The 18,988-nt window shown below is 41.9% G+C and overlaps 1 protein-coding gene across 1 annotated transcript in view; it reads left to right on the top strand.

Moving 5' to 3' along the window:
* Nucleotides 1-18,988, top strand: part of SNX30 (sorting nexin family member 30) — a 43,889-nt gene that overhangs the window by 13,752 nt on the left and 11,149 nt on the right. Inside the window, exons 2-4 of the mRNA XM_005154858.3 lie at nucleotides 7,260-7,448; nucleotides 11,581-11,691; nucleotides 16,536-16,694. Of these exons, the coding sequence (XP_005154915.1) occupies nucleotides 7,260-7,448; nucleotides 11,581-11,691; nucleotides 16,536-16,694 (459 nt within the window). The remainder of the gene's footprint in view (nucleotides 1-7,259; nucleotides 7,449-11,580; nucleotides 11,692-16,535; nucleotides 16,695-18,988) is intronic.

Raw genomic sequence — 18,988 nt, 5'->3', positions numbered from 1 at the left:
GCATATTAAAATGGGTTACGTGATGTTCCTGTGCAAAACAGTGCAAAAAAGCCTTTTGACCTTTTGGGTACAATATAGCACAGTAGAATGGTTGATTACTGTTTATTACATCAGATTAAACATCGTGAGATGCCTCTCATGAGCCTTATTTTTTAGAGTGCAGTCTGAACCACATCTAGCTTTAGTGTGACAGTTCCTATTCCAGACTACAAAAAGAGGCTACCCTCTTAAGGACTTTGTGAGAAGACAGACATATAGCCAGACTGTATGAACAGATGGTCTTATGTGGTCTTGACATCTTATAGTGACACCCCCCTCTATCCCCATACACAGGAAGGCTGAAAGTGAGCAGTATTGTAGCTGAGTCCTCAAAGACTTCAGCAACAGAGGTAGGAGATGGCTTATTGCTCTTCCTGAAAATCCTGTTTGCAGGAAACGCTTCTGTGCCCACATTCTTGCTCTGGTTGGCTTAACTACGATGACTTACGGGAAAACAAACCACAGTGTAAAATAATCCATCCTATGAAACTTGGCTGTTAGCCTCAGGAAAGAGATGGGAATGCCATGACCTGTATGAGAAGGCTTGGAAAGTTCTTGTGTCATATAGAGTCTTTTTGAAGCTTGTTCCAGTATTTCTGTGTCCAGCCAAAGTGCAAAGAAACACTGTTCCAAGTATGATACCTTTATAAGCAAAAGTGTAAGTTAGGTTAGGTCTTGAGCAGTACTAAACCTCATGCTCTTAAATCAGCTGCTGTATCTGAAATTTTTACTTTTTTTCAGGGATACTGAGGAGTCTATCTCCAGACAACTCTGACCTACAGAGCAGGAATGCTAGTTTGTGATGAACACCAGAACAAAGTCATCAAACCTGTAGTTTGGCAGTATGCTGTACTCTGACACCTGTTTAAAATATCCGGAGAGCAAACTGATCCAGTCTTTATCTAGAGGCTTTTTGGTTAGATGTGCAGAATACCAGTGGTACTACTGGAATTTCAGAGGTGTGGCTTGGGCTAGGAGTGGTATGCATGTCCCATTAGAGTTGAGGGCTTTCTGCCCAGCACTGCAGGGCCCACAGGCTTGCTGCATAATACTCTCCATGTCTGGGAAATAAAAGATCTGGACAGTACTGGGTCCTCAGTACCCACCACCACTATCCTTCCACTGCTGGCATATTTCTAGGTAAGAGCAAAAACTTCTTCGGGCTTGGTCCATATGGCTCTTAAAATAACCTCAACCTTGCAGTCTGATTTGAGATGATTAATATAGCGGAAAACACTCTCCTCTTTTGAGGTATAATCTTGTTCCCTATGAGTACGCCTACGCATACTATATTCTTTCCCATTAATGGAGATAGATGTCAGGAGCTGGTGTACATGTGATTACTTACCCTTTCCCAGGAGGGTAGGTCCTTCCTTAGAAGTTGATTCTTGTAGTTGTTGAACTACAACTTAGCACTGTCTTGTTTGTGGATCAATGTAGAAACATGGTACTTCCTCCTGGGAGTAATTAAGGGGTTTGGAGCTTAACTGTGGGGTTTTTGTTTATGTGTGGTGTTTTGGTTTTATGTTGTTTTTTTTTGTTTGTTTGTTTGTTTGTTTGTTTTTAAATCTTGTAGAGCGAAACTGCATTCTCAGCCTGTCTTCCCTTCTGTGTTCAGAGCATTCTCCCTTCTCTGCAGCCTGGATCCCCACTTCACTTACTTACAGTAGCTGCCCAAAAACATGTGCAAGAGAAAAGGACATGCAGCATCTCACATAAGTCTCAAATATGTGTAGAAGAGCAAAGTTGACCTCTATTAGCAAAGTATGATGCTGATACCTGACAGAGAATAATACTAAACATATAATGAGGGGAAGCAAATACCTTTTCTTCCCTTGTTCTCCATATGAAGAGAAATGTAGGTATTTCTCTGCAGCTGGTCTTGGATTACTGTTTTGTGCAGACTGGGATTTCAATATACAGATGCTCAGTGAGATCTTCTCGTAGGATACTGTGCTGTCAGTGACAGATGAACTGTTCTAGATGGACTGGAGGATGCAAAGGTACTTTCTGTGCATACACAGAGCTGACCTGTGTACAGGCCAGTGACAGCTCTATAAACAAAAAAACTTGCTTTCAAAACCTGCTGGGATGAGCTGAGAGGTGCTACGAGCAGGTCTTTGAAAGCAGAATTAATGCAAACTTTCATAGTGTTTTTGGGAATATTTAAATCTAAACCCCTTTAGTTTCCTAGTCACCACAGCAGCAGTACTGTTGTGGCTTATTGTTGGGTACTGATGGTACAAAGGTAAGGCTGCTCCAAAAGTCAACTGCAATCATTGTGTGGAATCATTGTCCCCTCAACATGACTGTATCTGTGGTTGTGTCTCTCTGGGAAATGGATGGCAGAAAGCAACAGAATGCCTTGAAGCTCAAGGGGAGTAGTACAACACTCTGAATTTCAGAAGGGAAGCAGTGAGGCTGTAGGGGTGTGGGCCTGGCTGTAAGGTCCTCGAGGTAGGCACGGATATGTGGGGTTAAGTGCTTCACTTGCCTCTGAACAGCAGTATTGCTTAATGTCTCCTACTGTCACCTAATACTTGTTGAATGAGAGCTTTGTGCTTGCAACACCAGGTGGTTTCAGGCTGATCCTTCACAGAAACGAGTTTATCTGTGCCTGTGAGTCTCAGCTGAACCACCTCTTCCACTGCCTGGACTACTGCTTAGACATCAAAACTGCCTGGTTAAGCTGTATGCTTGCTAAGGCAGGATAGGTGAAAACATTCTGATTGTAGAAGCTGAAGTATTGTCTAGCTGCATGTAACTCAGCAGGAGATTGCCTGATCATCACTTGACAATAAACCAATGCCTGCAGAATTTTTAGAAGTTTTTAGCTTTAAAGGGTTGAATCCTGGATGCTTTCTGTGCTGTGAAAGCACTCGGGGAGGTGGCTATCCAGAAGACTGAATGCCAGGCTTCTGAGATTTTACTTTATGTGAATCCAAGCTGCTCCACAAATCCAAAGCCTTGGAAAATCTCCTGAGAGATTGAAGGAGTGAGAAGGTGACATCAGCTGGAAACTTCCTAACTCATTTTGCATCTCACATGTAGACTTCTAGTTCATAAAATTCAGATGGATTTTAAACTGGAATGAAGTGAACTTCTTGATAGATTTAGTATCTGTTTCTGGGTAAGCTAACTTGTCAAGGTGCTCGTACTTCCTAATACAACAAAAGAATGTGAAGCTGCTTCCTCACCAGATAGCAGCCCGCATAGTTGGCAGGGCTTACGCATTTCCAACATAGGGAGTTAGTTCGTAGCTGCCCTGTGCTGTAAAATACCAGACATGTGCTGATCGAGTCATCTGATCTCATGTACCCATAAATTTGGATGTCTTGAGGAATCCTGCAAAACCGATAGGAATGCATGGAGTCTGTCTATAGGTGATTGTACAGCTGTGCACAGAAGCCTAGTATTTAACCAGTAGATCATGAACCTGGAGGTCTGAATGTTGCATTGCTTCTGCTATGGGTTTTGATACTGACTGTGCTAGAAATTCACCTGTCCTGCTTCATGAGCTGGTGACAGAGCTTTGAGGCTGGCCTGAAGAGGTGAGGGACAGAGGCTAAGGTTTTTTGCTCTTTTGTTTAGAAATAGCTGTGAAACTTGAGGAAGTCTTCATGGGTACTCTCTAAGGCTCGAAGAATGTCTTGACAGAACTTGTCCTCTGTTCTACCTGCCTGGCTGCCAGAAGCAGCCTCCCCTCCTCCCTGCTGTGGGACTGCTCAGGTTCACGGCATGTTCTGAGAGAAACAGAGGCTGTGACAAACGGGTTTTTTTCTTGTGTGAAGAGCTTTGTGAGCGATAGTACGTGCTGGAAGTTGGACTGTGCTGGTATCTGATAATGCAGATAGGTGCTTAATGACAGTGGATGAGAAGATGCTAGACGTGCTAAAGGTGAAGCTGATGCATGAATCTCTGGCACTGAAGTCAGGCTCTTATATAACACAAGTAATACTAGTTAGTACTTCACATGCTTGTGGGTATGTAGCTATACTAACAGGTAGAAATGCAGATGCCTATAGTTCTCCTTCCTGCTAGGCTCTGCAGGACATACTCCTCTTTCTATGGTAAAAGCAGGATAGATTAAGATAATGCAGTCTTGCTTCACCACTGCAAAAAATCCCCCAAGTCCCATAGAAGAAAGACAGGGCCAGTTAACATGATTAGGAGGTGCTCTGCTGAAAGGATTACAGCCTGAAACAACTACAATTGCTAGGCCATCTGCTGTGACACTTCAAAGCCTGCCTTTTTCTAGCAGTAGCAAAGACTTCAGCAAATGGATTCTGCCTGCTGCTAAATGAAGGTACAGTGGTCATAAGCATTGTTCCTTGTGCAGCTAGGTAGGAGCCTCCACCCATTAAGAAGGACACACAGTTAACTTCTAACTTGGCCTTCAGCTACTCAAAACAAGATAAGTAGCAAGGCACAATGCCAGTAAGGGTTCTGCCATCACAACTGAGACAGTATAGCACAGTAGCACTTTCAATGTGCACATCCTCTGTCCTTCCCTCCCACCCCTACTAGCAGCCCTCCTGTGCCTAGCCTGAGTTTGTCCAGGAGCTTCACTTGATCTAGGTTTGGGGTATTATATCCAAGGCTCAAATGAGGCAAAGCTGTTATAGCCTTTGTTTTAAGGGCTGAAACATTCCACAGGAATTCCACAGGACCCATGACTGCTAGAACACACTCAGATAGATTGGATTTCAGCCTTCACAAACCTCTGCTAGAACACACTCAAACAGATTGAAGTGGATTCCAGCCTTCATAAATCTCTGCCTTTTTTAAAGAGTGCAAGACATGCTAGTATGATACTGTTAATCTACCATCTGAGTTGGTGAGGAAAGCAGCTAACTTTATGCTGGTGGCTGCAAGTTCCATCTTTGCTTCCTCCAGATGATACAGAGTTTTCATATTTTAAGCAGTTTCCATCATATTCTTTAAAATCTCTTTTGTAAGGTTTTGTTACAAGTTTTTCAGATCTTCTGTGCAACCAGGCTTAAACTGTTCCTGCAAGCTAATTTATTTCCATACTGGAAGCTCAGAATTTGGCTGCATTTCTGGCACAACTTGTCTTATACTAATGCTTATTGCACATGGGAAATGATGATCTCTCTTTTCCTTTTGGAAACAGGAACAGATTTGTCTACAGCTTCTGCAGCATCCCAGGGTTTGCTTTGCTTTTTACTCTGCTCAGGCAAATCCTCCTGTCTACCTGAACTGCAGATTTTCTGAAGCCATCTCCTGTTGCTAATCTTATCCTGTCTTCTGCTATTCTGTTTGTGTAACTCCAACAGAACTCCTTATCTGCTGAGTTATTGTAGCATTGCTTCTTCCTGTTGTACATGCTTCTGATATGTTGAGTCTGAGCCAGGTGCTTTTGTATTTCAAGCTGTCTTACTCATGTGTGAGCTGGCAAGCTGTGCCATTCCCATCCTGCTTCTTTGCCCTCTGAAGAGAACATTTGAGTGCCTACCTTCTATGTCTTGCTCACTTGCCATTTAAATCTGAAATCTCTCATCTGTTGGCAGCCACTTCTGAGCATTAGCTGAGAGAATGCATCTGACCTCTCTGTTAGTAGATATTAGTTTAGATCATAGCTTTCCCAAAATGCCTAGGCTAAACACTTGTTATTCTCCCTGCTTTGTAAGGCAGTCTTCAAAGTGAACAGCAGTACTACCACAGTTCTGCAGGATTGCAACGGGGCTGTCCATGAAATCCCAGTACTCACATGATGCACCTGTGATGAAGACTGTAGGAACTTAACCTTGTTCTTAACCATTGTCAAAGGCAGAGTAGCTTTAACTTGAAGCTCTCACCTGTAATTCTTAACCTGTGCACAAAGGACTTCCTTTGAAGACAGGGTCTACCCATGTCCAGCTGGAACAAAAACTACAACTGCATAAGGAGCACTGATGGACAAAGAGGATCTTAACCTCAACAGGATTGTTTTGCTAAGATTACACATGTCATCTAGCTATTTAAAGACCATGTGAAGTTGGGGCTATGCAGAAATTCCAAAACTAAGCCACTTCAAACTAACATGCTACTTAGCTGTAGTGATGTTTCTTTGTCTGGCAGAGGAACTTTTGTCCTTACAAGGGAAACTGTGGATAAATATATTCTTGTGCTACTAGTTAAACAAACACACAAAACTCTTCTATGACAAGAGTCATGGATCTTGGGACTTTCTAATACCGTTGTCAGATGTTCCTACATGCTGTACACCTTGTCACATGCTGTCAGCTCCCTCTGCTATGGCATCAGAGAACATGTATAAATGTTTATACATTTATGCAAAGTGGAGTAATCACTAGCTGTGTTGAGTAGTTGGTATAGATCAAAGTGTGAGACTGGAAGGTGTGGGAATGTACCAAGTTGGCTATAAAACGTTTGATTTGTTGTTTGCTTTCTAATTTTTTCTTTCTTTTTGTTTTTTTTTCCCCTTCTGCTGAGTCAGTTTCAAAGAATTAGACTTTCCAAACCCTTGTGTGTCTCTTCCTAAAATAGCCACTTGCTGGTTCTTTTAGCCTCTGTCTTCCTTAGGCACTGAATGACAATCTTGGACTTGGAAGGGTGGGAATGAGCACCTCTCCAAACAAAACAGTGTTTCAGTTAGCCTTAGGATTCCAAAAGGGAGATATTCATACACACTGATGCTGGAGTGTACGATCTGTGACTGTCCTGTAGTGGAGTGATGACAATTAAGTCTGACTTCTCTCAACAAGTTTCAAAGTTGATAGACTGAATGGGAAGCCTTTGACGAGGTGATTATCCTTCTTCCACTACTATAGGAGTGTCCAGCAGTGAAGGCTGCATTCCAGATAACTTTGCCTGAAGCCTATCTGATAAGTAGGTCTCTTGATTTGCCTAGCTGTTTTGTTTTCAGAGTCTTAAGTTTGTTCAGTCTCACTAGGAACTGTTGGTTCAGCAATGCTTCTACTTTGTCATGAGTAGAAACTAGTTTGTGCCGAGGAGGTATGGTGATAATGTGCTTTCTCTATATTTGAGGAAGAGACGAACAATCTAATACTCAAACCCCAAACCTTAGGGGATTGACCAGGTGTCCCAGAAAATGGTGATCCTTGGAGGTGCTGAAATAGATAGCCCTGATAAAGAAATATCAGTGAAGCTTGTCTGTGGCATCTTTGAAAATACTGTGCTTTACTGTGAATCAGTTCATTTATTAAAAACCTGCTGTTTATTTCTCTCTGGTACAGGATCTCAGTCTACCCAATGGTACACCTGTGGACACTTCTAGCCCAGCCTCCTCATCATCTCTCCTCAACAGACTGCAGCTGGATGATGACTTGGATGCAGAAACTAGAGACCTCTTTGTTACTGTTGATGATCCCAAAAAACATGTGTGCACCATGGAGACATATATCACATACAGGGTTACAACAAAGGTACAAAGCAACATTCCACTTTTCTAGTACTTTATTCTCTGGGACAGTGTTTCTAGGACATTTTCTAGATGTCCCTTGCACTGTGTGTCTTTGTGTTAAGGACAAGAACTGAGTGTCTTTTAGTGCCTTGTGAATGCATTGCAGCTATGATTTGCCACAGCAGAAATGTTAACTGCTTCAATATATGAAGCTATGCAAAACTTTTAATGTGTTGACTTAGATTTTTGTCTCTGACTTTTAAACAGAACTATTTGTAAACTTGCAAGGCCAGTTTCTTTCATTAACTTGTAAGTTCATATAAAGTAATCTGACACTCAACTGGTTTGAGTTACCTCCCTTCAAGGGAAATGTGCCTTGTTGATTCATTGTTAATCATCTCACATTTTGTGTCTACCCTTCTCTGAAATGCTTTAAGCTTCTTGTTTTAAGTGTTTACCATGCTTCCTCTATCTGCCACTTACCTAAATCATAATCTTGATCCTAAACTGTAAACTAGTTTCTTTGCAGTTGTTGGTACAGAAGGCTGTACAGCTGCTGCTAAAACTAAGTAGCCTAAGAATGGTACTGTCTACCCAAAGAAATTAGCATATTTTTTTCAGCATGTGTTGTAGTTCATTCATTAATGCAATTTCATTACACTAGTAGGAAAAGTAATCTGAAAAGTCCATTCTCACAGCTGGAACATTAATTTCTGTTAACTAGCTCGTTCTCATCAACATCATCTCTGAGGTGACATTGACACCTATTTTGGGCATTTGTAGTTAAAAAGGCAAAAAGAGTTCACTAACTTTACTACGAATATGCTTCATCCACTTGTCCCAATAGTTCAACATGCCTCTAGCCTACTTGAGTGGCACTGTATACTGGAGAGAATGTTTTTCCTCTGAGACAAGGAAAGTTTTACAAACCACAGATAGACATTTTGGTGGGGGGGGGGGGGGGGGGGGGGAATTTTTCAAAGTTCTACTTTGGAGAAAATGATTTCCCTAAAATTGAACCTACCTCTTACTGCACACTTAACATAGGCCTGTTGTTCTTTGTTGCTCTAAGTGTCTTAACCTTGAAAGAAGTGTTTTATCTTGAATACTAGAAAATGCTAAGAAGTGTTGGAGGAAACTTTTCTACTGATAGCAACTCAGCCTTCAGCTGTTACACAATCAGAAGGAATAGGAGGCATGAAATACAATTGAACTTTTCACAGTCAAATTGGCTGAAATGACTTTTCCCTTAATTTGAGACCCAATTAATCTGTTACAATAAAATATTTTACACACTGATACCCTAATAATGTTCCTATGCTTGGAAATCTGTGAATCGTATAAGGGTTCACTTTTTAAAGCAGATCTCTAGAGAGGGGGTATTTACTGTATTTAGATCAGATTTATTACCCAACAGTAAAAAAATCCCCTCATCCTGTACTTATATCTTTTGCATATCTACCTGCCTGATAATACTTGTTTAGAGATCCCACCATAGCACATAAGTCTGTGATATTAGAGATCCCACTATAGCACATAAGTCTGTGATATCACAGTATTACAGTATTGTTGTGAGGCAGTGTATAATTTATCATTAGCAGGCACCATGAGAGCCTCACTTCTGTTATTATTTTCTTAAACTCCTGGCTAACCTGTGGGGTCAGCAGGTCTAGTGCCAGTTGTTAAATAAAAAAAAAAGAAAAAAAAGGCTGTTTAGAAGGCTAACAGTATTAATGGTCTGACTCATTCTTGCCATACAAACAAGGCCTCTTTGGTGCCAAGCTAATTGCCCAATCAGCCACTGCAGCTGAAAGCAATAATTAAATGTAGCAAAAAAGCTGTGCAGCAGTAATCCTAGACAGCAGTGAGGATGAGTGGTGATGCTTGCATCTCCAGACTGTAGGTGAGGGTTCTGTAACAGACCTTGCTTGCTGTAAGGAGCTCCCTCACCACTCATTGTAAAGCCATACCTTCCTACCACCTCCCTTATAGCCTTGTGTGACAGGGATTTGAAACCTTTAGGAGGCTGAAAGGGTCTCTTTGGCTCTGCATGAGGAGACAGGAATGACTGCTTTTTCTTCACTGAGGAATGCTACTGAAACCTTAAAGGTTTGGATAAACTTAGATCCTAGAATGATTTACGCTGAAGACTTCACTGCTGTGAAAAGCAGCATCAATAGGTGGAAGAGGGAAATGTAATTGCTAGTGCTGTGATGTATGCTTGTGGCTGTGACTAAACACCACTGTAGGGAGCAATGTAACCGGACCACAGTCGTGTTTTTGTGATGTGCGTTTTTTCTTTCTTTAGAAAGGTTCTTCACTATAACAGGGGGCGGGGAGGAGAGAACTTGCAGTATGCCTCAGGCTGTGAATTATGTTGTTCTAGCATAATGCCATTCAGTACCCTAATCAAAACAACTGAAAATGGTTCATATGAAGCCTCAGAAGTTTCATTTATAGTGCGGCATTCTTAACATGTTAAATAAGCTGGTGTTACTCTGAGGTATAGCTGCGTAAAGTACAAATCTGCACTGAGTATCTAGGTGTTGGTAGTCCCTCATCTACAAACACAACTGCTCCATTGGATAGTCTGTGGACTAACACATGTATCTCTTGCCATAGCTAGCAGGTCAAAGGAGGAGGTGTACTTGAATTTTTTCTTTTATGTCTCTTTATGTCTTCCTTTTCTAGAAACCACACCACTTAACAGGTAATAACACATTAGCATGCTGTTTATAGTATACTAGGGCTACTGTTGTGTTGACAGTGTGTTAAGCTTGCTGGCAGCCCCCGAAAAAGAAGTTTCTGGCATAGAACCTATACAGGATCCCCAGTGGGGAGATTGGTGGGAGTAATGTGCAGTAACTAAAGAGCTGGAACCACCCAGAGAGGGAGTGAAGAGGTGGATTGCACTTAAAGGCTGTTATTTGGCTTTCTCCAAATATGTGGCTGTTGCTCTCAGTCTGAAAGTAAATACAAAATCTCTGCTGGAATTTAGCAGGTGATTGTAGTGGCTGGGAGTAGCAAAGAAACTTAGTGCTGGACTCAGTGCCAGTTCAGAGCTAGGAAAGCTGGTACATTCCCCAGAACACAGTGGATTTGATGCCGAGCTCTACATACCGTGTGCTGGCTCAGCAGCATCGCCTTCATTGCAAGATGGTCTTGGTGCTGTAAGTAACTAAGTGTAGCTCTGGGTTAAGTATGAAGAAGGTCTCTGTGTGATCTGTGCTTCTCAGTGGGATATAATAAGGGCCATTTACCTGCCAATCAAGGCTATCACAACAACAGTCTCCTTAGCAGAGACTCTTCATTGGCTCAGTTTCATTAGAGCTTTTAGGCAGCTGCTCTATGTGCTCTGTGGGCAGCCTCATGCAGCCAGGCTATGGACTGTTTGAGGAATGGATAAAACATTTGCCAGCAGTTTCTGTGCATGCTTATGTTCCATCTCAAACTTTAAATGTCAGGTTTAACTGCTTGCCCTGTGGAATTAAAACTTTAAAAATTTAAGTTAATGTACTGATATCTCTAATCAGGCATGCACAAACTTGATGTAAATAAGCTTATTTCTTCCTCCAAAACTAGAACAAAACCAGTCTATGGCAAGCATAGTAATGGCTTATGATCTCAACTTTCAGCCTCAAAGGAGTGTAATAAGCCTGTCACTTTGGAAATATGGGGCAGTGGTGAAACGTTTTATCACCTGTGGTTAATACGTATCATAGAATAAACAAGTCATTAAATATCTTTGTGTTTAATTCTTGGTAGCTGAAGTAGTCACATCCTTGCAATGAAGATTTCATACAGTCTTCCCCACAAGTTTGTAACTGCCAAGGGATTAACATGGTGCACAGTACTCTCCTCTCTACAGACTCTTCCCATAAAGTTTATCTGAGCAGAACATGTAATGAAGTGCAAATAGATTTTGAGGAGCAGATCAGCTCCAAATAATCATTTTTCTTATTGCTGGCTTCGCACTGCTCGAAAAGCCAGAGGATCTTTCTCTCATGGTGGCTACAAACAGTACTTAGGGCATTGAGTCCCTATGCAAAGCTTGTCTGGCCTTGCCCTTGCCAGTGATGGCTGTACGTTTGCAGCTAAGCTCTGAAGCAAGAGGTTTTGTTGCACGCTAAGTTTATCCTGTTGTTCTTTTCCAGACCACACGAGCAGAGTTTGATTTGCCGGAGTATTCTGTCCGCCGGCGGTACCAAGACTTTGACTGGTTGAGAAACAAGCTGGAAGAGTCACAGCCAACGCATCTCATTCCCGTAGGTAGTAAGCAAGAATATGATATTAAGGGCAGTTCTGTATCTCTCTTCCAGGGGTGATATTTTGATGATGTCTCGCTTCAGGTCTAAACACAGTACTCAGTTATCTTCTAGTATTTAGATTTAAATACAGTAATTCATTTGTTTCTAATGAAGTGGGAAGAGCTTCCCCATTCTTCACTGAAAAAGCTTAGACTTGGGTGGCACACCTGAGAGGTGAACTTTGGCAGCCTCCTTTAGCACAGTGTGCACAGTGATGACATTTGTTGTGGCAAAAAATGGAACATTCTTATCTGCTTGCACAGTTATTATGCCTAGATTTCTGGGTATCTGAGACTTATGAAAAGCCACACAGGTACTTCAGGTCCTAGTCTCAGTTTTCAAGATGGGCTTTTGAGTTGGTTTTAAAGAGTATTTTTAAAACTATTTGTGCTAACATTTAATAGCACAGACTTGCAAATGTTAGCTTCTGGCTAGCTGTTGGATATCTTCAGTAGGCAGAAATTTAGTTAATCTTATTAGCTAGATTGCTGCACCCCTGCTTGTTGCTGAAGCTGGCAGTCTGACTACCTTATGTCATAGAAGGTTGATACTGATCTTCAGCAGCCTGCTTTTCATGCTGTAGAAGATCACCACTGTCAGCTCTTTTAAATGAAGAAATTCAAAAAGGCCTGTAGGAGATGAATTGTCAGGAAATAACAATGCTGCTAGCATACCTTACACTTTCCCCCAAACCCAGATGGGCAAGCTCTCTGCTCTCTCCCTCTCGCAGCAAGGACTGTGCTGTGTGAGAAGTATTCAGTTATGCCATTCAGAGTAGAGAGCTATTTAAGTCCTTAATTACTCTGGGACTTGCCTCTAAGTGGAATAATAGCTCAGTCTCTCAAAGATAAAAAATAATTCACAAAAACATGTGACACCATGAGCTGGGAGCAAATATATTTCCTGAAGGATAGGGAGAAGAGGAGAGACAATGAGCTTAGGGGGTAAGGAGGGGATATGAGATTTATGTGTTAGCTGTCCAGACCTTCTTTTCTCCCTGTCTGTTCTGTGAACAGCTGGAACCATTGAGGTTAAGCTGCAGATTCCTAAGTATACATACTAACAGGCTGCCACTCCTGCCTGAAGGCTAAAAGGCAATAAATAAAAGTCTAGTAGAAGGAGGTGAGTCACAGCCAGGGCATCAAACTGGAATTTGTTGTGGACAGAATGGCAAATTTGGCACAAGTATCTCCAATGCTGGACATGAAACTGGATCAGAGCAAGGCAATCTCTTAAGTGCCTCCCTTCTAGAAAATCTGGAAGCATAAGTATGCACTGCCTTCTTTTATCTTCTATGCACAAGTTGGCAGTTACAGAATCTCCTATTAATCTCCTCCTTGCAGTGGTATGGCAGGGAGATTGCTGAATCTTTGAAGTATTTTATTGGCTAGAAGTAGATGGGGAATACAAACTAAAGGTAGTTGGTGTAATGACCGCCTAAAATCTGTAACAAATAATGTGTCTTCTCAATGCAGTGAGTCATGATAAGTCCTACACTTAGGACATCAAACTAACTGAATACAGGTTCCTTCTTGTCTCTTTGGTTACAGGTTTTTACTTTTATGAATTTTAAATTACTTGAGACTTACTCTAGTTTATTCTTTCAAACAACAGTAAAAATGCACTCAGATCTCTCTCTAGATGAGAAACATAAGCCTAAGAGGGCCATGAATCTTGTCATTGGATGACAATGTTTGGCTACTGGAAACCATTTCTGACAGCAGTGAACTCTGCTCACAAGTTGCCTCAGGAAAAAATAGACTATTAAGCTGGAAGACTATAAAGTAGATAAGTAACACACATTTAAAGCAGGTTCTTTGTTGCTAGCTGTGTGTATTGACTGCTTGGGATGGACCTCCAAAGGCCTAAAAAGTAGAAGACTGTACTTCTATAGCTAAAACCAGGTTAAATGGCAAAAACCTCTTTAATAGAGGCAAACCCTTCTGCGGGTCTCAAATACTCAAACTTAAGTCACTCTTCAGTGCCAGTTTGCATGTGTTTGTTTGAACTAGGGTTTTTTAATCTTCCACCTTGTCCTTCCTACATATGATGCTACACTAGTGACTTATAGGGTAATTATAGACCGGTCAGCCTTACCTCTGTCCCTGGAAAGGTGATGGAACAACTTATTCTTGACTCCATCTCTAGGCATATCAAGGATGAGGGGGTTATTAAGAACAGCCAACATGGTTTTATGAAGGGGAAGTCATGTTTGACCAACCTTATAGCCTTCTATGAGGAAGTGACTAGGTGGAGGAATGATGGTAGAGCGGTAGATGTGGTTTTTCTTGATTTCAGTAAGGCATTTAATACTGTCTCCCACAGCATTCTCATAGATAAGCTAAGAAAGTGTGGGCTTGCCGATCAGGTAGTGAGGTGGATCAAGAACTGGTTAAAAGGAAGAAGGCAGAGAGTTGTGGTCAATGGGGCAGAATCTAGCTGGAGGTCTGTGACTAGTGGAGTCCCTCAGGGGTCGGTGCTGGGACCAGTGCTGTTTAATATTTTCATCAATGACCTGGATGAGGGAACTGAGTGTACCCTCAGCAAGTTCACTGATGACACTAAACTGGGAGGAGTGGCTGACACACCAGAAGGCTGTGCTGCCATTCAGCGAGACCTGGACAGGCTGGAGAGTTGGGCAGGGAGAAACTTGATGAAATTCAACAAGGGCAAGTGTAGAGTCCTGCATCTGGGGAAGAACAACCCCATGTACCAGTACAGGTTGGGGGTTGACCTGCTGGAAAGGAGTGAAGGGGAAAGGGACCTGGGGGTCCTGGTGGACAGGAGGATGACCATGAGCCAGCAATGTGCCCTTGTGGCCAAGAAGACCAATGGCATCCTAGGGTGCATTAGGAAGGGTGTGGTTAGTAGGGCAAGAGAGGTTCTCCTCCCCCTCTACTCTGCCTTGGTGAGGCTGCATCTGGAATATTGCATCCAGTTCTGGGCCCCTCAGTTCAAGAAGGACAGGGAATTGTTTGAAAGAGTCCAGCACAAGGACTACAAGGACAAGTGGCTACAAGGATGATTAAAGGAGTGGAACACCTCCCTTATGAGGAGAGGCTGAGGGAGCTGGGTCTCTTTAGCTTGGAGGAGACTGAGGGGTGACCTCATCAGTGTTTACAAATATGTAAAGGGTGGGTGTCAGGATGATGGAGCTAGGCTTTTTTCAGTGATATCCAGTGATAGGACAAGGAGGAATGGGTGTAAACTGGAGCATAGGAGGTTCCACATGAACATCAGGAAGAACTTCTTTACTGTAAGAGTGACAGAGCACTGGAACAGGTTGCCCAGGGAGGTTGTGGAGTCTCCTACGTTGGAATTATTCAAGAGCCGCCTGGACAAGTTTCTGTGTGATGTACTCTAGGTTACCCTGCTCTTGCAGGGGGGTTGGACTAGATGATCTTTTGAGGTCCCTTCCAACCCTCGGGATTCTGTGATTCTGTGACTTCTTCAAGTGTACATTCCCAGCCAAAGTTTACAAAGCATGGAAGAAAGTTTCTTCCTCCCTGAAGGCTACTGCACTAAGCATTATTCTTCTAAGGAAGTCTAATTAGAGTGTACTTAGAACTGGTCTAACTAGAATGAATATCTTATTCTGCTAAGCATAATAATGTAAGTCTTAAATTGTAAGCACTAAATATAGTGGTCTGAATGTAGCTGTGTTGCAGCTAAGTCCTGCTAGCTGTGGTTTTTCTAGGAGCTTCAATCTTCATGTACATCCCACATCAGATAGGGTACAGTGGGAAAGGCATATGCATATAAAATGGTTTTTTTTTTCAGTCTTTGAATTATTTTTGCCACAGATTTCAGGTGACAGACTTTGCAGTGAAGAACCCTGATTCCTGAATTGGGTGAAAAAGGCTGTTGTTGCTAGTTTAAGAGTAAGCAGATTATTTATCTGGGCACTGTTTCACAAAAGTAAAATGCAAAGCACAATTTTAAAACTGATACTAATCTTAAAACTCATGCTGTCTAATGCTAAACAAAATCAGATCTAGTGGTAAAGCTGAGCCTAACCATGCTGAAGCTTATAGCTATTTTCCATCTGAAGAGGTAATTTGAAGTCTGGAGTCAAAGTGTAAGATGAGGACTGCAGAACTAGTAAGTCTGGAGGTAGACTTGGCTTACATGTTAAGCAGAACTGCAAGAATTAACTGGTGGGGTCAAAAGAGGAGTAAGATGAAAGAGTAGTTATGTCGGCAGAACTTTGTCACTTGCACAGACATGCTCAGGAATGTTGGCTATGATAGATGATGAAGTGTGCAAGTGCTTCAGGAAGGGTCCAGCTTGCACCACTTGCCATATCAAGCCTGCCTGTCTGTCTTTGCACAGTGTGGTGCTATCACTGTCAGCCCTCTGCAGAAGGGCCCTGTCCCAGGAGCTCTAAATTGTTCAGAACTGGGGAAAAGAATAAATAGAATTCCTAAGTTTTGAGTGTTTCTGTATTGAGTAGCCTTGCTTCAGCACTGAGGGGTGTGCATTTGTGTAGTGAATAATGTGCAGCTCTGCTGGCATCTCCTTCAGAGCTGGAGCTTGAATATGGATAGCAGTAGGGAGGAACAGCCTAAACTGTGCTAGAAGTACTTAGTAGGAGTACTATGTGGGCTTCACTGGTGTGGCTCTTGGTTGAAGCCATTTAGTAGAATTGCTAGCATTAGGCCAGACCATTTGATATTATGGTTCCTGTTAGCTAACATTTCAGTTCCTGTTAAGACTGGAGTTTGACTGCTTTGTGTATTTCCAAATAGCAGAAACAAGTTTTTTGTCTTTTGAATCTTGTGTGTTTTCCTTGTCCCTGACAGCCTCTTCCTGAGAAATTTGTGGTTAAGGGTGTTGTCGATCGCTTTTCTGAAGAGTTTGTGGAAACAAGGAGAAAAGCATTAGACAAATTCTTGAAGAGAATAACTGATCACCCAGTGCTTTCTTTCAATGAGCACTTCAATGTGTTTCTCACAGCCAAGGTAAGCCAGTAATTTTCAAACACAGTCATTGACAAGGGAATCAGGACAGGCACCTTTACAGTCTCTTTTGAAATGAAGGTATAAAAGTATTAATGAAATTACATGTCAGGTCTGAACTTCCCCTAAAACATCAGAGTTGTTGGGGACCCTGAATAGTGTATGTGATAGATGCCTCTGCATGACAGCTCTATGGGGGTCCCCTTTGCTTGAATGCAGATGTGATCTGCAGATGTACAGATTCAGTTCTCCAGACCTGCTTGTTTTGTATTCTTGTGTGTAGAACATACTCCTCTGATACAAGAGAGGTTCAGAATTTAGAAAACTGTGGACTTCGTAAAATTGTCTTTTTAGGAGGAGGGAAGTGGGGAAGGAGAAGGAGAAATGCCTCTTGCACAAAAGTTTGCAAATTTCCTTAAAAAGGAAAAAGACTTTTTTTCTTGTCTGTGTTTCTGTACTGTTTGCACTTGTTGCTCTCAAAACTAAGCATGAACACCTCATTCTTGTTTGTTCTCAGTCAATAACATAATGCTCATCTTCTGCGTGACTCATCCAGCAATGGTGCAATTTTCTTTGGGTGTCTTTTGATCTGCATTTTAAATAAGACTAGAAGGACCTACAGTCATGCTGGGGTTTGATTGATAAGTGAGGAGAGCTGTAAAAGCACATCTTTCCAATGTCACATTAAGCTACTTTACTCAAATGTGACAATTTGAACTCAGTGTGAGTTTGTGCTCTTCATGCTGGTAATGTGAGGCTCAGTCTTCAGTTCCCTTTTATTTCCCCTCTGTGGTGAACTTAAGCACTGAAACAAGCCAGAAATACAGAATTTTAGTACCTTGACAGTTAAATGTCAGATAGCTTTGTTCTGCTTTTTAGCTGTCAAAGCATGATGCAACTTTCATAGCTGGCTAGTTGTTTCCTCACACCCCTGTAAAATTAATGATAAGGTCTTTATTCTCAGCTCTGTCTAGGGTTCACCTTCAGAACACAGAACACCCACGAAGGCTGAAGGAAAAGGACATGTGCCTTTCTGGCTTTTTAATGTTGGAACTTGCTGCACTGTGTTGCAGCAGTGAGGTGTCAGTTCAGTGTGCTAGGACTTCAGAATTCAGATAGTGCATAAAGTAGTGAGACCACCTTCTGGTTGAAAAAGAGAAACCAACCTTTTTTCAAGTTTTCTGTTTGGACCAGTAACACACCAGAATGCTGTGTGGGTTAAAGGATTTTTTTCTGATGCCTGCTTGCAGGTAATGCTTAGGAAAGGTGGAAGGCAAGAATCAAGGAACTACTGCATTTAAATGCAAACATAATTCAAAATTATAGTAGCTGTTGAGATGTCAGGTTCTTCTAATCATGCTTATGTGTGAGGCATCCTTGCTCAAGGCAGGAGGGTTGAAACTAGATGATCTTATGGTCCTTTCCAACCGTAACTCTTCTATGATTCTATGTTTGACTTACGTATAAATACTTGAAAAGAATACCATAGTACATGTTTTGAACATGGCATTTGTACTTTTTTTAAAGAACATTTAAGCTTTTAGTCTAGTCTGTGATACTGTGCCTTGATTCTTGACCTCTACAGGTCTGGTTGGTTTGAAAACCTTCCTCGGGCTGCAAAGGATAACCAACCTAATTGAAAGGTCTTTGAGGTGTTGAATAGTGACCCCTGCTGGAAGGAGTGAAATGCAAAAAGGACAGCATTTTTACTAAAAACACTTATTTCGTTTTTTTTTCTTTTTTTTCCTTGATCCCAAGATGAAATCCCTCGAAGACTTTAGGTATACAGCCTTGCTAACATAGGTTGACTGAATGATTTTATGCAAGTGTTTAAAGGGTTGGCAACGAAGTTTAAGCTTTCTGTGCAGGCAACATGGCTACATGTGACCAGCACGAACTGTAGTCTGTCTTGCAGAAAAGCTGTGCTCATCTGCCTGGTGGTGTACTTTTTTTCTGGGTACAATCTTCTCCTGCCTCCTATCTGGCCCCACAAGTGGTGTGAGGAGACTGCTGATGAAATAGGCATGCAATATGTAGCTAAGTCATCAGAGCAAGCTGGTGCATTTGCATAATACTGGTATAGTGAGCTATGACTTTAAAGTATGTGTGAGTGAATGGTGTGAACTCCATGGAAACAGCTGTTAATGTTGGTACTTCCTTTGTGACAGTACAGGAACATGGGAAAATCTGGCCATGTGGAAAGGTGGACCACTTATTTATAATGCATTTTATACCTTTCACCTGGATAGCTTATCTCCATCTAGAGGGAGACTTGAAACTGTGCTCAACTGTGCAAC

The sequence above is a fragment of the Melopsittacus undulatus genome, chromosome Z (genome assembly GCF_012275295.1).
Source record: "Melopsittacus undulatus isolate bMelUnd1 chromosome Z, bMelUnd1.mat.Z, whole genome shotgun sequence".
NCBI classification, from domain to species: domain Eukaryota; kingdom Metazoa; phylum Chordata; class Aves; order Psittaciformes; family Psittaculidae; genus Melopsittacus; species Melopsittacus undulatus.
The sequence above is the reverse complement of the archived record's forward strand: the minus strand, read 5'-3'. Positions and strand labels throughout refer to the sequence as shown.